The following is a 17,070-nucleotide window of genomic DNA, read 5'->3' as shown; positions in this document are numbered from 1 at the left end:
GCCCACATCTCCACAGAATTCTAGTTCAAGGGACTGCAGAGATCATAGTAGTCAAGCCCTGTGCTATAGGAACGACAATTCCAGAGAATAGTCCAGGTAATTCCTTTGGCCTGAGAGCACAGCCCGAGTCCTAGGTCCCACATCTCCCCAAGTTCCTATTTATTTTGCAAGTCTACATGCAAACGCCACTGAAACAAATGGGAAAGGTAGCACGAGACCCAAGTTCTGTTCTCACCTTCAGCCCAATGACATTCTGCCCGTTGACTTCACAGATGTTGTGCTCTGTGAGAAGGCCATTTCTGGCTGCAGAACTGTCTTTCACTATGGATGTTATCTTTCCATTTTTAAAGATAAACCCAACATGTCCGGTACTATCCTTATGCATGGTAATCGTCCGTTCGAAGGGCCTGCAGACATAATGGGTTAAGTGAAAAATTTAATTCTTTCTATTGGCCCAAGTTACTCTTCAAAATTCTCCTTAGAGAAGATGTTCCATCTGCAGAATGTTTACTAAACACCTACCGTGTGAGAAATTAGGAACAAAATTAGATAAAACCGAAGTTTAACTGAGAAGAATAAAAACCCAAAAGCTAACTGTACCAATGTGACATAGGTCGACCCTTAACACTTGCTAAGGGGCAGGAAAATCGAGGCCTTATTTCCGTGCCAAATGTTTGGTTTATAAACTGCTAAATATAAAAATGCCACCTTTCTACCTTGGCAACTAGAGCTTCATAACGCCCCTGAAGGCCAGATTTGGTTTTCAGAACTCCCACCCCAACTTGGGAGTTCTGCAGGGACCCTGGCACTGTGTCCCTCCCGCGCTGGATGTCTAAACAGTAAACTGGAAAGTGAGGCCAGAGATGCCATACTGCTTGCCCTGCCAATGTTCATTTACTACGATCTAGAGAAAGAGACAGGAAGGTAACTTCTAGAGGATGCATGCGAAACCAGAATGCTCTAAAAATTTTTAAGAAAAATCGGCACCAAACAACTGCAAGGCTGTAAGGGTAATCGATAACATCTAATATTCTTCTGCAACACAGTCAATCATATTCACAGAATCTCAAAGCCCAAGAGAATGGAAAACTAGTCTTGAATTTCCATTTCAACGGTCTAGTCAACTTACCGGTCACGAACAGTCATAGTAATCTTCTCTCCAAAAGCCTGTTTCAGCACCTTATGTGCCTTATCGGAGCTCCAACCTGCACAGTTTTCCCCGTTGATCTGGAGTACCTGGTCCCCAAATCTCAGACCAACCAAAGAGGCTGGAGAATTTGCCTGGACCAGCTGAACAAATATACCCTAGAGAATAAGGAAATAACTTTAGTCATTTGCCACTGTTACGATATGGTTTAAAAACACTGGAAAATGAAGAACCAACTGTTCAGGTTATGAATCTACCCTAGTTAAAAAAGAAAAAGAAAAACTTCATGAATATGTATGCGTCATTACTCCCAAAAAAGAAACTGAAAATTTTATGGAGGCAATGACCCCAGGAATTAGGGCAAAAACGTAAAATCACACTAGTAATTTCTACCTCAAATCATGACCCACCTGACCAACCTCAATCATCCCCTTCATCTTGGAATAAAAAGTCTAAGGAAAACAAAGTAGGGTTTCTACAAGCGCCTGGGTGAGTGGCTCAGTCAGTTGAGCATGACTTCAGTTCAGCTCATGATCTCGCAGTTCATGGGTTCAAGCCCACACCGGGCTCTGTGCTGACAGCTCAGAGCCTGGAGTCTGCTTCGGATTCTGTGTCTCCCTCTCTCTCTGCCCCTCTCAAAAATAAACATTAAAAAAAAAAAATTTGTTTTAAATTACAGTGTAAGGTCATAACTCTTCTTTAGAGTTGAAGGACTCCTCAACCCATTTGCTAAATTACAGAGAAGTAAATAAGGTTAATTAAATAAGATTAAGGTTTATGTAATAGCCTAAAAGGTACATTCAATACCACTCCAATTTTTATAAAGAATCCACTATGAAATAAATACAGAAAACTCAAGTTTAGTCAACAGAGAATTAAACCCACATGGATACTTATACTCTTATAAACTCTCCATCTCAGATGTTGAATATAAAAAAAAAAAAATACAAGTTTGGGGCGTCTGGGTGGCTCAGCCAGTTAAGCATCCAACTTTGGCTCAGGTCATGATCTTGTGGTTTACAAGTTCAAGCGCCACGTCGGGCTCTGTGCTGGTAAGTTCAGAGCCTGGAGCCTGCTTCAGATTCTGTGTCTCCCTCTCTCTCTGCCCCTCCCTCACTCACGCTCTCGCTCTGTCTCAGAAATGAAGAAGAGTAAACTTGGCAAAATATGAAAGCATCTACAAAGCTAGACCCTCTCTATACTCTTAGGCTGGGTCGGACAGAATTCCTGTCCCGTATCTTACAGCTTACTTTAGGACAGTACCGAAAACTGGGTGGCCCCCTATGAAATGGTCAGAGCAAGGAGTTTTGGCCAAACGGCGAAATCCACTGCAGGGATAAGTGCAATGGAGATAGGGGCCTATGAAGAGTATCTTGTCTTTTAGGGCAGAGGAAGGAGCAGAGAGCAAATCCCGGCAGAAGGGGCTCATACACTACTGAAAAGGAAGGAAAGGCAGCGAAGTCAGGGCTTCCGAGGAAGCGTGGTAACGTGTCCTGCGTAAATTACAGGTGTACGAGCCGCTGATGCCCTGAGCCCTCCGGCTAGGCAGGCAGGGTTGGGGCTTCCTGCCAGGATCAGCCTCAGCCATTTACCACAGTGTGCAACACTCATTACCTTTAGCATTTTCTATGTGAAAAGGTGGGACACACTAAGCTAATAAGACTTCAGACTGATAAGGAATCCGAGGTAATGCCTGAAACCACAAACCGGGGTAAAGACTCAGCATGTCTTTAACAATCCTAAACGCCTCCTCAGAGAGTAACCACCCCACTTAATTTCTTCAGTATGGTGCGGTAAGAAGTAATTACAAAGTAAAATAATGACTGCCCTAATTAGAAAATCACTTTTGCTCAAAAAATGACCTATTCAATTCACACTGAAGGATGGAAATAACAAGCCTGCAAACTCACTTCACAAGTTAAATGATCATTATTGGAAAATACACACAAGACCACCAACTCTCACTGGTCAGTCTTTCTTAACATGTACATATGATGCCCTATTTGAAGGTCATAATTTTATCTGTATAAACTATGTTCTACATAGACCGATGAACTTTATTCCAGAAAGGAGACTCAAAAAATAATTCACTTAAGGTAATGAAGTATCAGCTCTGCCTCTGCAGAATAGAGCATCTCCAAGTGGAAAAATTTAAGTTAGTGGACTTAAAATAATCTTGATTATAGATGCAATACAATTAATTAAAACATCTGCACTGTAGGGGCGCCTGGGTGGCTCAGCCAGTTAAGTGTCCGACTTTGGCTCAGGTCATGATCTCGCAATTCATCAGTTCGAGCCCCGCGTCGGGCTCTGTGCTGACGGCTCGGAGCCTGGAGCCTGTTTCAGATTCTGTGTCTCCCTCTCTCTCTGCTCCTCCCCTGCTCATGCTCGCTCTCTCACAAAAATAAACATTAAAAAAAAATTTTTTTTAAACATTTGCACTGTAAATTATGCTAATAGTGATCACTTAATATCCCATAAGCTATTTTGACAAACTGAAATATAATTAAAAATACTTACATTATCTATTGATTTAAGCCTGAGCCCAATCTTTCCATCTTGATCCTTACACAAAATGACTTCACGAATCCCTTGCTTAATTTCTGCTCTACGAATTCCAACGTCATTACCAGTTACAGGAGCCACCATATAGTTCATACTGGAAGGTCGTGCTACCAGCTGCTGACAAAAACATATACGACGTGTCAATACTTAGAAACATTCTTCATGAAAATACCAAAAATGACAAGTAACTTGAATATACTCAGTTGTGGTTTCCCTCAAAGTAATTTGCATACTGTTTCCTTCAAATAAATGGATTCACACAAAAATGTCCCCAGCTTTTATTTACTAATCCTAAAGGAAATTTATTACCACATGTATCACCTCCAAAAGATTCAATGGCTTTCTCTGTCGCCTTCTGAATTCACTGATAATCTGCTTCATGTATACTCTGGCTTGTCTTCACTCAAACATATTATCCTTGAGCTTAAAGGCCACATCATACTCTTGAAAACACACATTTTCCAGAGGGTTCTTCTGTATATGGTCTGATGTGTAGCCATCTACCGACCCTTTCAGAGTTTCTATAAAAGGAAGAACCTTCTTACCTCACAGTGCCATTGTAAGGATTAAAACTGCATGTTCCAGAAGTGCTGGCACACGAGACAGGATCATTCTCCTCCTCCACAGTGAACATTTATGGACTAACCAACTGTACGCACAAAGCAGACTGACCGAGAAGAGCTATACTTGGCATTCATGGCAGGTACCATGTTTCCAGTTTCTCAGTTTTCTCAAGTTTTCTTGACCAAAACTGGTTTTCTAGTTTAAGCGGACCCTTTCTTCAACCAAAAAGATAATGTGGGAAGAGCTTACCAAGCCTTCTTAATTGGAATCTGTCAAAAGAACCTCTGACCTACCTAAGAACTATGAGCTGAGAGCAACAATAACAGGGAAAAAGGAACCTCAGCTACGTAATCACAGATTGCAAATTTTTGGTTCAGAATGTGTGGTAATTATGACCGCATATTCCTAAAGCTGAAAGTCTTAACGGGAGTAACGCACACATAAAATTATGCTAGAAATCAGAACACAATGCCAGAAAATATTACTTATGAGATTATACAGGTTCAAAACAAGAGATGATTACAGCTATAAGAGACACAGGAAAATCAGGTAATGGGATAGAAACGGAAAAATTGAAGCCAATGAATTATTTAGTTTGGCTGGAATACAGAACAAAGGGGCAAGGGGGCTTTGGAGGGGGTTTTACTTTTGAAATATCTTTATTTTTCCCAGCAAGTATTTTTAAGTACTTGACCTACTAGGTGTTCTTACTTACTATGACCAACACCACATCATCTCTGCGCCCTACCCCCATTCTAAGCAAGCAACCATTTCCGGAGAGGGCTACTACAATAACCTTCTAGACCATCTTCCTGACTGTCCACGGAGCAAAAACATAAATTTAAAAAAAAAAAAGGAAACAAGGAAATCAGATTACACCACTCCCACAACTCAGATCCCCATCCCTTACCACGGTCTACAAGGCCACAGACCACCCGGCCCTCACTACCCCTCCAATGCCATCTGCTACCACCATGTCCTACCCTTGCTTCCTCTGGCCATCACACAAGTCTTGTCAAGTCCACCAAGTTCGTTTCTGCCCGAAAGCCTTCAAGTTCTTGGTGTTCTCTTACCAGATATTCACATGCCTTACTCCCTCATTTCCTTCAGTTCTTTACTCATCGTATGTCAACCCCTCAGAGAGAACACATATGCTCACAATATTGACATACAGCCCTGGCACTTTATTCATTTGGTTCATGTCATAAGCGCTGGCTTATTTGCCTACAATGCGAGTTTCACTGGCGTGCGTGGCGGGCGGGACACTGCTGTGGTTCACTATTAGATCTATCACACCTAGCACAGTGCATGGAACATGTGGGTTCTTAAGCTACTGGCTCTCATCTCCCCTCATTTAAGGTGCCAGTGGAAGACAGCACCCTGAAAAGGGTTCTAGCTTCTAGAATATATGCTTGGAATGTGCAACCAAATACATGATGCAGTTTTTTCCGAGGCCAGAATAAAAGATCTGGAAACCAAGGTGTGGCTGTGGGAATAGTTCCTCTCACTGTTATATCTAAACACACACAAAAGTTCTGCATCCCGCCCCCCTGTACCCCCATACCGAGCTCTACAGTGTGAAGGTCTTATTTACGAAGGAGGCATGCCTCCACCTGGGAACACAACACTGTCTCCTCTGAATCAGAAGAACATCACCTAACCATTGTTTTGGACTTCATATGCCACTGAACAAAGGCAAGAGGAGGTTACTAAATTGGCTAGTGTGATTAATTCTGGTTACCAAGTGAAATTGGGTTGCTGCTTGATAATGGGTTCTAGACTATGTTTGGAATCCAGAAAGTTCTTTGAGATGCCTCTTAGGTCTTCCATGTCCAACAGTAAAATTAATAGAAAAATACACTTCAGCTTGTAGTCACAATGGAGCCAGAGTTACCCTCCTGCGATAAATAACCAGAAAACTGGAAAGATAGGAGGCAACAATTTTTGGACAGTGGACACTAGGTAGTGTAGGACAGTATTCCCTGAAAGATGGGAAACATATGACGTGAGCCCTGTCATCGCCTGGCTTTCTGCCCAGACCACTATCTGGACTGGAACACAGAAGTACAAGTCCCAAGCAGAGCACTGTGCTCTTGTTAGCTGAAAAGACAAAAATCAGGAAGGCAGAAGCAGCTAGAAAGACTGCTAGAATTTATAGGGCTGAGTTCCAAAAAGGAGGGAGCTACACAGAGAAAAAGCTCCAGAAAGCTGTACAGGGGTCTCCTTGAACCCTCTGCTGAATGCTAATCCCAGTATCTATGAAATAAGCCTCCAAAGGCCAGGCAAAGAACATGCAGGGAGCTGTAAGCTGAGGCTTCCCGCAGATCCCACACGACTGGGAGACATCCAGGGTCCTACCAGCAAGTGTGGTGTGCTCATTAAATACCCAGGACCTTCAGCAGAGAACCTGAGGGGACACACATGTTGAGTAATGGGGCTACAACAACCCTACGATAAAATAAAGGCTGCCCCTGGGGAGCCCGGGTGGCTCAGTTGGTTGAGCGTCCGGCTTCGGCTCAGGTCGTGATCTCACAGCTCATGAGCCCCACGTCGGGCTCTGTGCTGACAGCTCGGAGCCTGGAGCCTGCTTTGTACTCTGTGCCTCCCTCTCTCTCTGCTCCAACCCACTCGCATTCTCTGTCTCTCTCAAAAATAAACATTAAAAAATAAAAATTAAAAATAAATAAATAAAGGCTGCCTCAGACCTACCCTAACAATGTGTAAAATCAAGCGTCTGAATGACCAAACTGATGCACATGTAACTAACTTAACTGCTTGCCAGAATAAGTGCCGACACTCTTTTTCGAAGCACAACATGATTCAGCACTTTTCTAAAAACGTAAATTTCTCAATATTCAGTTCTGATTTTAAAAAAACAGGTGGCATGTGAACAAGGAGGAAAATGTAACCCACGATTAGGGGAAAGGGCAGTTAATAGAAACTCAGAAATAATAAATCATAAAATTAGCACACTGGCATTTTAAAATAGCTACTATGATTATGCTCAGTACACTCAAGGACTCAAAGCCAGCTGGACCATCTAGAGAAGAAAAATACAGTATGTGAAATGAAAAATTCACTACATGGAAAAGGTTAGTAGAAATCTCCAGCAACAAAATAAAACAAAAGAGAAAGCAAGATGTTAAGAATCCCAGGGATTCAGGGCACTTGGGTGGCTCAGTTGGTTAAGCATCTGACCCTTGGTTTCGGCTCAGGTCATGATCTCACAGTTCATGGGATCGAGTCCAGTGTCCAGTCTGTGCTGACAGCACGGACCCTGCTTGGGATTCTCGCTCTCCCTCTCTCTCTCTTCCCCTCCCCTGCTTGCACTGTCTCAAAATAAACACTTAAAAAAAAAAAAAAAAGGAACCCCAGAGAATCAGACACTTCAAAAATGGTTTAGGTCACCCCAGTAGGTATTAAGAAAAGACCAGCTCAAGGCAGAGGGGGTAAAGAACGTGTAGCAGTCAAAGGGAGTCATAATACCAACTACAGCATCATGATCAGTCACCAAAATAATCACAGTAGCCATGACTACCTTCTGTGATTGTACCTGTACGTACACCTTCTGTAAATACAGCAATTAATCTTTTTGTTTCCCCCTACTTCCTTTACCCAAAATACCTGAATTTTTTATAGCAGTGAACTTGATACCTTTGTCTTTAGGTTACAAATATTCAGCTGGGAACATGAGTAGTAAGGAGTAATTGATATTGCACAGTCACTGGTACCACAGGCCGCTGCCCAGACATGGCTATGATAACCGGCATTGTCCCATTCTGGGGAAAGGGCAAGAGGAACGCCGTGACATCAGTGGTAACTGACTTGGCTTATACACCCCTGGATTAAGAACGACTTTTCTGTTTCTAAAGGTTGTAAGCAAACAAAGAAAACCACAAGAACAGGCGACAGGAACCCTATGTGCCCAGCAAAGCCTAAAACGCTTACCATGAGGGCCTCCCTTAACAGAAAGTGGACTGAACCGCAGTTTTACCAAGAATTACATCTTTTAAAAGCCACCTGCGAAGTAACTGCTGTCCTAGGAAATTAAAATCCTTGGAGAAGTGTGTGCACATACTGAGTAGTCAGAGGAGGAGGCAGTGCCAGCTCTTAAGCCACCCTTCTAGACTCTATTCGGCGACACTGGGGCTTACACGTGCAGATTACGTGCGTATTCCTGGGTCAGGGGCTTCTCGTCAGCATCCACCACAGGAGGCCGGAAGGCTAGAGGAGGACAAGTGCCTTGTTCCCTCCTCTTTGTTTCCTGTTCCTGTCAGCACGGCCTGGGCCTCACCCTTCATCTTGGCGGCAGGAGTTGATTCCGTTCTCCAGCTTTTACTGCCACTCCCAGAACCGGCCTCGCCACACCCTCTCCGAGGTCCCGGTGCTAACAGCAGTGTCCCCTCCTGCAAGGTCTGAGGCCCAGCTCCAAGGGGCCCTTCCCCCCAAGCTTGCAGGCTCTGCAAACTCCGAACCCTTCCCTGTGCCACCCCAGTCTAGGAGCAGCAGCTACTTCCTGCAATTACATCTCTGTTCCACGTCCGCGTTTTCAAGTCTTCAACTTTTCTAATTTCTTCTGCTGTCTACCAAATGGGCTCTGACTGATCCAAGCAAGTTTTCAATAAATATTTGGTAAACAGATAAATGCCAGGTACCGTATTAAGTACTGGACTTATGGCAACAAGACAGACGTGGACCCTGTCTTTGTGATTTAATTATAATAAGTGCTATAAAGGGCTATGGCCTTACAGCAAAGACCTTAATAAGAGGCCGTGAGATGCATCAGATTTAAGCCTAGAATCTGGGGTCTTATTACAGGGAGCTTTAGAGTTCGGAGTGCTAGAAGATCGTGACCAAAGAGATATGACAGACCTGTACTTCAGAAAGACGAATCCAGCAGCAGCTTAGTACTGTTTGATATAAGAAGTCACTCGAGGAAATTGAAGAGGTTAGAAGTAGCCTGAGTAGGGTTATAGCAGCACTGGGATGACTAAAGGGAATACCAAAATCACAGTGAAGACAAAATCACCAGGTCTTCGTAACTGACTAAATGCAGAAGACTAAGGAGAACGGACTAGTCAGCGGCGTCTGAATCTTTCACTCCTAAGAAACTAGAAAAGTGGTAAAGGGATGAAAGTAGATCATTTACGAAGTGAGATCCAGAAGGCAATCTAAAATTAGAGAAGTTACAAATCTGTGAGTTGGCCGTAAGACATTTTATCTACGTCTAAAATATGATTTTCTACAATTCAAAATTAATTACACTATACGTACCCCCTGAACTGATGCTCCAGGGACCAAGGCCATATTTGCACGGACTTCTTCTTCATTTAAACTCAGCCCCATGTACTGAGAGAGCTCCGGATACAGTTTAGGATAGAGATCTAACATAAATGAATGCATAAAGAAAAAAAGCACAGGAATGTTTAAAACGAAAACTGTTGTTATGGGCTTCTAGTTGTGTTTAAAAACTACATTTAATTTAGAAAATCTAGAATGAATTTAAATTAGCAATTTGGAAAATCGTCTCCTTGTCTCTGTAATGACAATTAGAAATGGGAGATACAGAAAAAGTTTAAGGTGAAAGTCATAAAGTATAAAGACATTTGAACTGAAATAACCTCAGATTTCTAAATAGTGAAGAGTACAAATAATTTTTCCAAATAAATTATCTCACCTTTTTTTCTTGAAATAAACCTATTTCTCAATTTCGTAAGCATAGCACTGCTCTCCACCTCAGAACTGACTAAAATGTTTATTGTCAAGCCAGCTACTTTACAACTCATTTAATAAACACAGCTTTGAAATGATTCTTCTGAACTAAAATAAAAAAAAAAATCAAAGCTTAAAAACGTATTTAGTGTCAGAGCATTTAAAAAACATTAACCACATTCCAACGAAATCTTAGAAACAACATATTTAAATATCAGCAGTATTTAACTTAGTAGCAAAGTTAGGTGCTATTTCCTTAAGTTCCTTTTTACATGACTTGTGACTTAAAATGAATTTTCTAGAAGAAACAATGTTATAAGTAGTTATAAGATGACTGGCTACAAAAATCTATTTAACACTCCTTTTTTATTTTAAGTCATACTAATTAGGGGCTCTGGTCTAAGCCTCTCTAAACAAACAAGGAAAAGGAATCAAAGAGAAGTATATACGGAGACCTAGTAGAGGTTCCAGAATTTGGGACGCTCTCCCAAACGGAGGTGGTTGGAAATTTCAAACCCCATCCTCACCTCACAAAGGTGGAAGACAGTTCACAAAGTTCAAGAGCAGTAGCATGGGACACACAGTGCACATACACTGTTTTTTCATAATGAAGCAGTCATAAATTAGGGGTTTATGGGGCTGAGATTTAACTTAATCCACTTAAGTTTGATTAAATTATAAGACCTATCTTCATAGTCCTAGTTCATTCTTTTGATTAAAGGATTCTATTTTGAAGTAAACATTTTTTTCCTACTATTACTGGAACTTGAACCACATATTATGCTACATATTATCCAAAAAAAATTTTTTGGATTCCCTATTTCAGTAAAAGAAAGCTTAAACATATTTCTGTTCAAGAAGAATGAACCCAAAATATAAACCTACTTCCATCTTGAGAAATGGGAGCTGAAGCCTCAGACAAAATTGCTGGGTTGGCAGGGTTGGCAGAAAAGGCAGTTTGAGCCTGAAAAAGAAAAGAAGATTCTTACAATGCTACATATACACTTACTTACAATTCTTCCCTAATTTACAAGTTAAATTTAGTACTTCCAAAAAAACTAAAACATTTTAAGTCTTATTCAATAAAGTTTAATTTCAAATCCTTCAGCAATGTATTTTTCAAAGAAAATCTGCAAATCTAAAATACACTTTATATTCTGAATATTTTAGCATTTACCATATACCATATGCGGGGCTCGAACGCTCGAGCCATGAGATTATAACTTGAGCTGAAGCTGGACGCTTAACCCAGGTGCCCCTAAACTGCATTATTTAATCCACATATTTAATACACATATTTGCAATTTAATCCACATATTTATTTAATCCGGCCAAAAAGAATGAAATCTTGCCATTTGCAACAATGTGGATGGAACCAGAGTTAAAGTGTATTATGCTAAGTGAAATTAGAGAAAGACAAATATGACTTCACTCATACTTGGAATTTAGGATACAAAACAGATGAACATGAGGGAAGGGAAGCAAAAATAATATAAAAACAGGGAGGGTGACTAAACATAAGAGACTCTTAAAATACAGAGAACAAACAAGGTTGCTGGGAGGGGTTTTGGGTGGGGGGATGGGCTAAATGAGCAAGGGGCATCGAGGAGGGCACTTGTTGGGATGAGCCCTGGGTGTTATACGTAGAGACGAATCACTGGATTCTACTTCTGAAAGCATCGTTGCACTATATGTTAACTAACTTGGATGTACGTTAAAATAAATACATAAATTTAAAAAAAAGAGAGGTGGGCCATACAACTTTACAATACTGTCTCTAAATGATACATGGTGATTTCAGAAAATCAGATCCGTATCAGAAAAAGGATTTCATCTTGGAATACTTAATGTGACATGCGCCGTGAGGGAGCCTGAGAGGAGTTCCTGGCATATTTCAGTAAGAGTGGCAGGTTGACAAATACATGCATTGCGAAATGACTCTGACAAATTTGTTTAAAAGTTATACGTTATTTTAATCATTATTCTTTTATACCCATGATAAAGTTGCACTTTGCTTACTCTGTAATAATTTTGTATTTAGTACAGTGTATCCCTCTGCTTACAGCTGATAAAACGAAGATGATTTCAGTGGGATATGCTAAAACGGCAAAATATTAGCAACTTAAAAGTATTTAAATTTTTAGGTGTTTTTCTGATACGTGACTTTTTATATGAATATGGTTGAGCTTTTTTTCTTCTACAAGTATTTGTAGAGTAGTGAGTAAAGGAGTAACGAGAAGTGTAAATGTCTGTGCTGACAGCTCAGAGCCTGGAGCCTGCTTCCGATTCTGTGTCTCGCTCTCTCTGATCCTCTCCCGCTCATGCTGTCTAAAATAAACGTTAAAAAAATAATGAAGTGTTATACCTATTCCTGAAATTACTGCCAAGAGTAGTCCCAAAGAGGCTTGGAGTGATGGAAGCTTAATTTAAATAAGCACAGCCTACAAAAGCATTGGAGGGAACTTCATTCATTTGGGCTGTAAATATTCTGATATGCTTGTCATTGCATACTTTAGTATTGATTGTTTTACAATTTGTCACATTCTAAACTGAAATAAAACGCAATGAAAATCTCTATAATTTTATACAATAGTCCACAAACTCAGTGTATGTTGAATTTTCAAAGTTCTTTCAGCAGCTATCAGCTAAAATGAGCTAGGAGCCAGTGGATTACTTCTTGGATAACCTCTAAGGAAAAAAAAATGCTGTTCGGCACTCGAAGGAAATGAACTATCAAGCCATGAAAAGGCATAGAGGAAACTTAAATGCATACTACTAAGTGAAAGAAACCAACCTGAGAAGTCTGAAAACAGTATGATTTCAACTATATGACATTTTGGAGAAGGCAAACTATGGAGGCAGTAAAAAGATCAGCAGCTGCCAGGGTAAGTGGGGAGGAAGGGAGGAATAGGTAAGAATTTTTAGGGCCATATTTTGCAATACAGAATTCTGTATAACACTAGATTCTGTACACTACCATGGTGGCTATTGTCATTACACATTTGTCAAAACAACACCAAGTACGTAACACCGAGAGTGAACCCTAATGTAAACAAACTATGGACTTTGAGTGGTAATGTGTCCGTGTACGCTAATCACTTACGACAAACATACCAATCAAATGAGGATACTGATAGTGGGGGAGGATGTGCTCTATGTATGTGTTGAAGGGAGGGGTGGTTAATTACAGGTTAACCCTCTGTAACCTTCCATTCTATTTTGCTGTGAACCTAAAACTGTTCTAAAAATAGAACGTAATAATTAAAAAAAAATTAATGTTTATTTATTTTTGAAGGAGAGAGAGAGAGACAGAGCATGCATGGGGGAAGGGCAGAGAGAGAGAGGGAGACACAGAATCCGAAGCCGGCTCCGGGCTCTTGAGCTGTCAGCACAGAGCCTGACATGGGGCTCGAACTCACTAGCCAGGAGATCATGACCTGATCCCAAAGTCAGACACATAACTGACCGAGCCACCCAGGCACCCCTATTTTTTAAAAATTATTCTTTCTCATGATCTCATGAGCCTGTTTCAGGCTCCGTGCTGAGTGTGGAGCTTGCCTGGGATCCTCCCTCCCTCTCTCTGCCCCTCCCCGACTCTCAAATAAACTTTTAAAAATTGTTTTTTTAATGTTTAAAAAATTGTTCCTTTTTACGTTGGGTATATTTTTCTATTCTTGTACTCATTGCTTCTGTTCTCATCCAAGAAATACTGAAGTGAGACTATACAGAGAAAGCTCTCTGCTAATAGGTACATATTTAATTATCATATAATCTGTAGTAAAGATAAAACACAAGAAAGAAGGTACATCAAGGGCTTAAAGACTATACACCATTAAAATGTAGCAAACTATTTCACACTTACTGGAAATCTCAAACTACTAAAAAAAAGGAAAAAAAAAAAGGAATGGGATCCCCAAGGAGTCCCTTCCAGGGCATGCACGTGGAGACACTCGCGTCAACCTCATAATGGACAGAGATTCAGGGATTGTATGATGCTAAGAGCAACAGCCGAATGGCTTTTGTAAAATAGTTTACACAATATGAACTGCCAGTTCGCTGCTGCAATTTAGCTTTGCCGTGGTGTACAAGGTCAGAAGATTAGAAAATAAACGCTGCTTCTGCAGGGGCATCTCAAGCACAAAAATAAACCTATCTCTATCTTAGAAAATGAAACAAGAAAGACGAGCCCAGGACTACAGTGACTAAGGCAGGACTATTTTTAAATACAGAAAGAATAAAAAGCCAAGTTTCCCCCTCCTTAACTCATGGTTGTATTTCTAAGCAGCTAGCTTCCTGCTCAGAACATTAAAAGGTCTTCTAATGGAAATACCCATATAATTTGCTTCTCCTTAAAGAGGTCAGTGTGATGCGTTCGTAGCCCTTTTTATTTTCCAATCAAACATTTATAAATATCAACTTTCCTGTTTCTGTTTTTCAAAAATCAAAAACTTCTGTTCAAAGGCAACTCTGGTTAGAGCTCAATCCTATAAAAACTAACAGAAAACGATGAAAACAGATTAGTCATTCCTTCAGATCCATCTGCAAATCCTTATTGATGTCTTATTAATGGCTTGTTATTCGTGAAGGCTAAATATTTCAGACACAAGCTTTTCAAAAACAACGTATGCTTGTTCAGATGAATTTTGCAGAAATAAAACTATATAAGAAAAATGCTGACAAAATACTGAAGAGAGAAGGGATAGAGCATTACATGACTGAACAAACCTCTTAAAATTGAAGCATCAAAAAGCCTTTAGCAGCTGAACAGATTTCAGACACTTTTACCAACCGTATTTTAACATCCTCAGTGGATTTATAATGGAAAATAAATACTCATGATGTCCACCTGTATTTACCCAATCATTGCTATAAGGTAATAATTTCAGCCATACAACTGCTACTGTTATTGCTGGGGGGTTTTCACCCTAGAAAGGCCAACACTTTGCCCAAAAAAACGTATACACTTGAGGTTGCTTAAGACTTCTTGCAGGCTTAGAATAAGCTTTTTAATTTTTTTTAATGTTTATTTATTTTTGAGACTGAGAGAGACAGAGCACGAATGGCGGAGGGGCAGAGAGAGAGGGAGACACAGAAACGGAAGCAGGCTCCAGGCTCTGAGCCATCAGCCCAGAGCCCGACGCAGGGCTCGAACCCACGGACCGCGAGATCGTGACCTGGCTGAAGTCGTACGCTCAACCGACTGAGCCACCCAGGCGCCCCAATTTTTGAGAGAGAGACAGAGCATGAGCAGGGGTGGGGCAGAGAGAGAGAGAGAGAGAGAAAGGGAGACACAGAATCCAAAGCAGGCTCCAGGCTCTGAGCTGAGAGCACACAGCCCAATGTGGGGCTTGAATGCACGAACTGCAAGATCACAACCTGAGGAAGTCGGACACTCAATGGACTGAGACCCAGGTGCCCCTATAATAAACTTTTTATGTCTGTTAAATAATTACTAAGAAGTAAACCTTACTTGGAGTAAACAAGGATCTTCAGGATAAGAAGCTTTGAAGTAATTAACAACTCAAAGAATCTCATCACATTTATCATTTTAAAAAGGTTTTAGGACTAATGAAGGAAATCACAGAATTTCATTTACCTTATCAAATTCAAAGAATAAACAAGAGCTAAAAAAAAAATGAGCTTATTTATAAGATCAAGTTTAATGTAAACTGGAAAAAAGGATAGGTTCATTAAATACGACAAATTATCCCAGTTAAAAAGAATAAAAACTCACAAAAACAGCAAGAATTGACCCCTATTTCCAACTTTCTTAAGCAGAAGACTCAGTCTTCATTCAAAAACTAAATTTTCTTTTAATTTTATTTATGTATCTAGAGAGAGAGGAAGAGCATACACAGGGAGGGGGAAAAAGAAAGAGAGGGAGAGAAAATCCCAAGCAGGCTCTGCACTGTCAGCCCGGAGTAGGGCTGGACCTCATGTCCAGAGACCACATGTCCATGTGAGATCATGACCTGAGCCAAAATCCAGAGTTGGATGCTTGCTTAACTGACTGGGCCACCCAGGTGCCTGCCCCAGAAGCATCTGTCTTCAAAACTAATACTAACATGAAGTACTACAAAAAACATTTGACTTAATGAAATACATTTAGAGGACAAACACGTGAAATGTCTGCCACTTATACCTAAAAGGAAATAAAACCCTTCACTTTCATTGTGCTTTTACGCTACTTCTAAAAGCATTCACCATTTCTGTAATTTTTAACTTCGAAGAAAAGGCAAAGACTCATTTTAAAAATCAGAACAATGTACTAATTTTAAACAAAACTCTGAACCCCCTAAGGAGGTGAAGTGTATTTTACCAACTTAAATATATAGTATTTAAATTTTGGTCTTAAAATCAACCTATCTTTAAAGAGCTTTAAGTCCAGTTTTAAAGAAATAATACCCCATGCCCATTAACTCACAGTGAAACAAGAAAGAATTGGTAGCTTTTCTGTAACTTTTTAGTCTGCAATTAATAAACTGAAAAAAGTTGAACTGTAAAAATGAATGCATCTGCTATTTAAGTTTCTCCCTTCACTTCACCTATAACTAGAACATTATGACATTACATATTTTTTTTTTTAATTTTTTTTTTTCAACATTTATTTATTTTTGGGACAGAGAGAGACAGAGCATGAACGCAGGAGGGGCAGAGAGAGAGGGAGACACAGAATCGGAAGCAGGCTCCAGGCTCCGAGCCATCAGCCCAGAGCCTGACGCGGGGCTCGAACTCACGGACCGCGAGATCGTGACCTGGCTGAAGTCGGACGCTTAACCGACTGCGCCACCCAGGCGCCCCATTACATATATATTTTTTTTAAGTACACAAACAACTTAAACATACCTGAATAACTTTGTCTACCTTCAGGTCTTCAAGAGATGGGTACAGAGACATTTTCGCAGGATTTTTCTAAAGAAAAAACAAAAATAAATTTCTGTAATTCAAATTTCATTGAAATTTAAATAATATGCATAGTCAGCAACATATAAACCAGCAATACATGTGAACATGTGTAAATTTTTAACACGGTAAGAAACATCTGAACTGTAAGATACATGGAAAAATATGAACATCTAGCC

General features: G+C 40.4%; 1 protein-coding gene across 3 annotated transcripts in view; it reads right to left on the bottom strand.

Annotated features, from left to right (window-relative positions):
* Nucleotides 1-17,070, bottom strand: part of LOC122495438 (syndecan binding protein) — a 34,186-nt gene that overhangs the window by 2,629 nt on the left and 14,487 nt on the right. For 2 of the 3 annotated variants that reach the window (XM_043601126.1, XM_043601127.1), the window contains exons 2-7: nucleotides 16,835-16,900; nucleotides 10,874-10,952; nucleotides 9,551-9,660; nucleotides 3,668-3,829; nucleotides 1,130-1,305; nucleotides 236-407 (exon numbers count right to left, since the gene is read on the bottom strand). In XM_043601126.1, coding sequence (XP_043457061.1) covers nucleotides 236-407; nucleotides 1,130-1,305; nucleotides 3,668-3,829; nucleotides 9,551-9,660; nucleotides 10,874-10,952; nucleotides 16,835-16,885 — 750 coding nt within the window. In that variant the 5' untranslated portion in view covers nucleotides 16,886-16,900. Of the gene's footprint in view, nucleotides 1-235; nucleotides 408-1,129; nucleotides 1,306-3,667; nucleotides 3,830-9,550; nucleotides 9,661-10,873; nucleotides 10,953-16,834; nucleotides 16,901-17,070 lie in introns of those variants that run through there. The other variant, XM_043601124.1, reaches the window with a different exon arrangement.

The sequence above is a fragment of the Prionailurus bengalensis genome, chromosome F2, assembly GCF_016509475.1.
Source record: "Prionailurus bengalensis isolate Pbe53 chromosome F2, Fcat_Pben_1.1_paternal_pri, whole genome shotgun sequence".
NCBI classification, from domain to species: Eukaryota; Metazoa; Chordata; class Mammalia; order Carnivora; family Felidae; genus Prionailurus; species Prionailurus bengalensis.
Note: the sequence above shows the minus strand (reverse complement) of the source record. Positions and strands in the feature narration are given on the sequence as shown.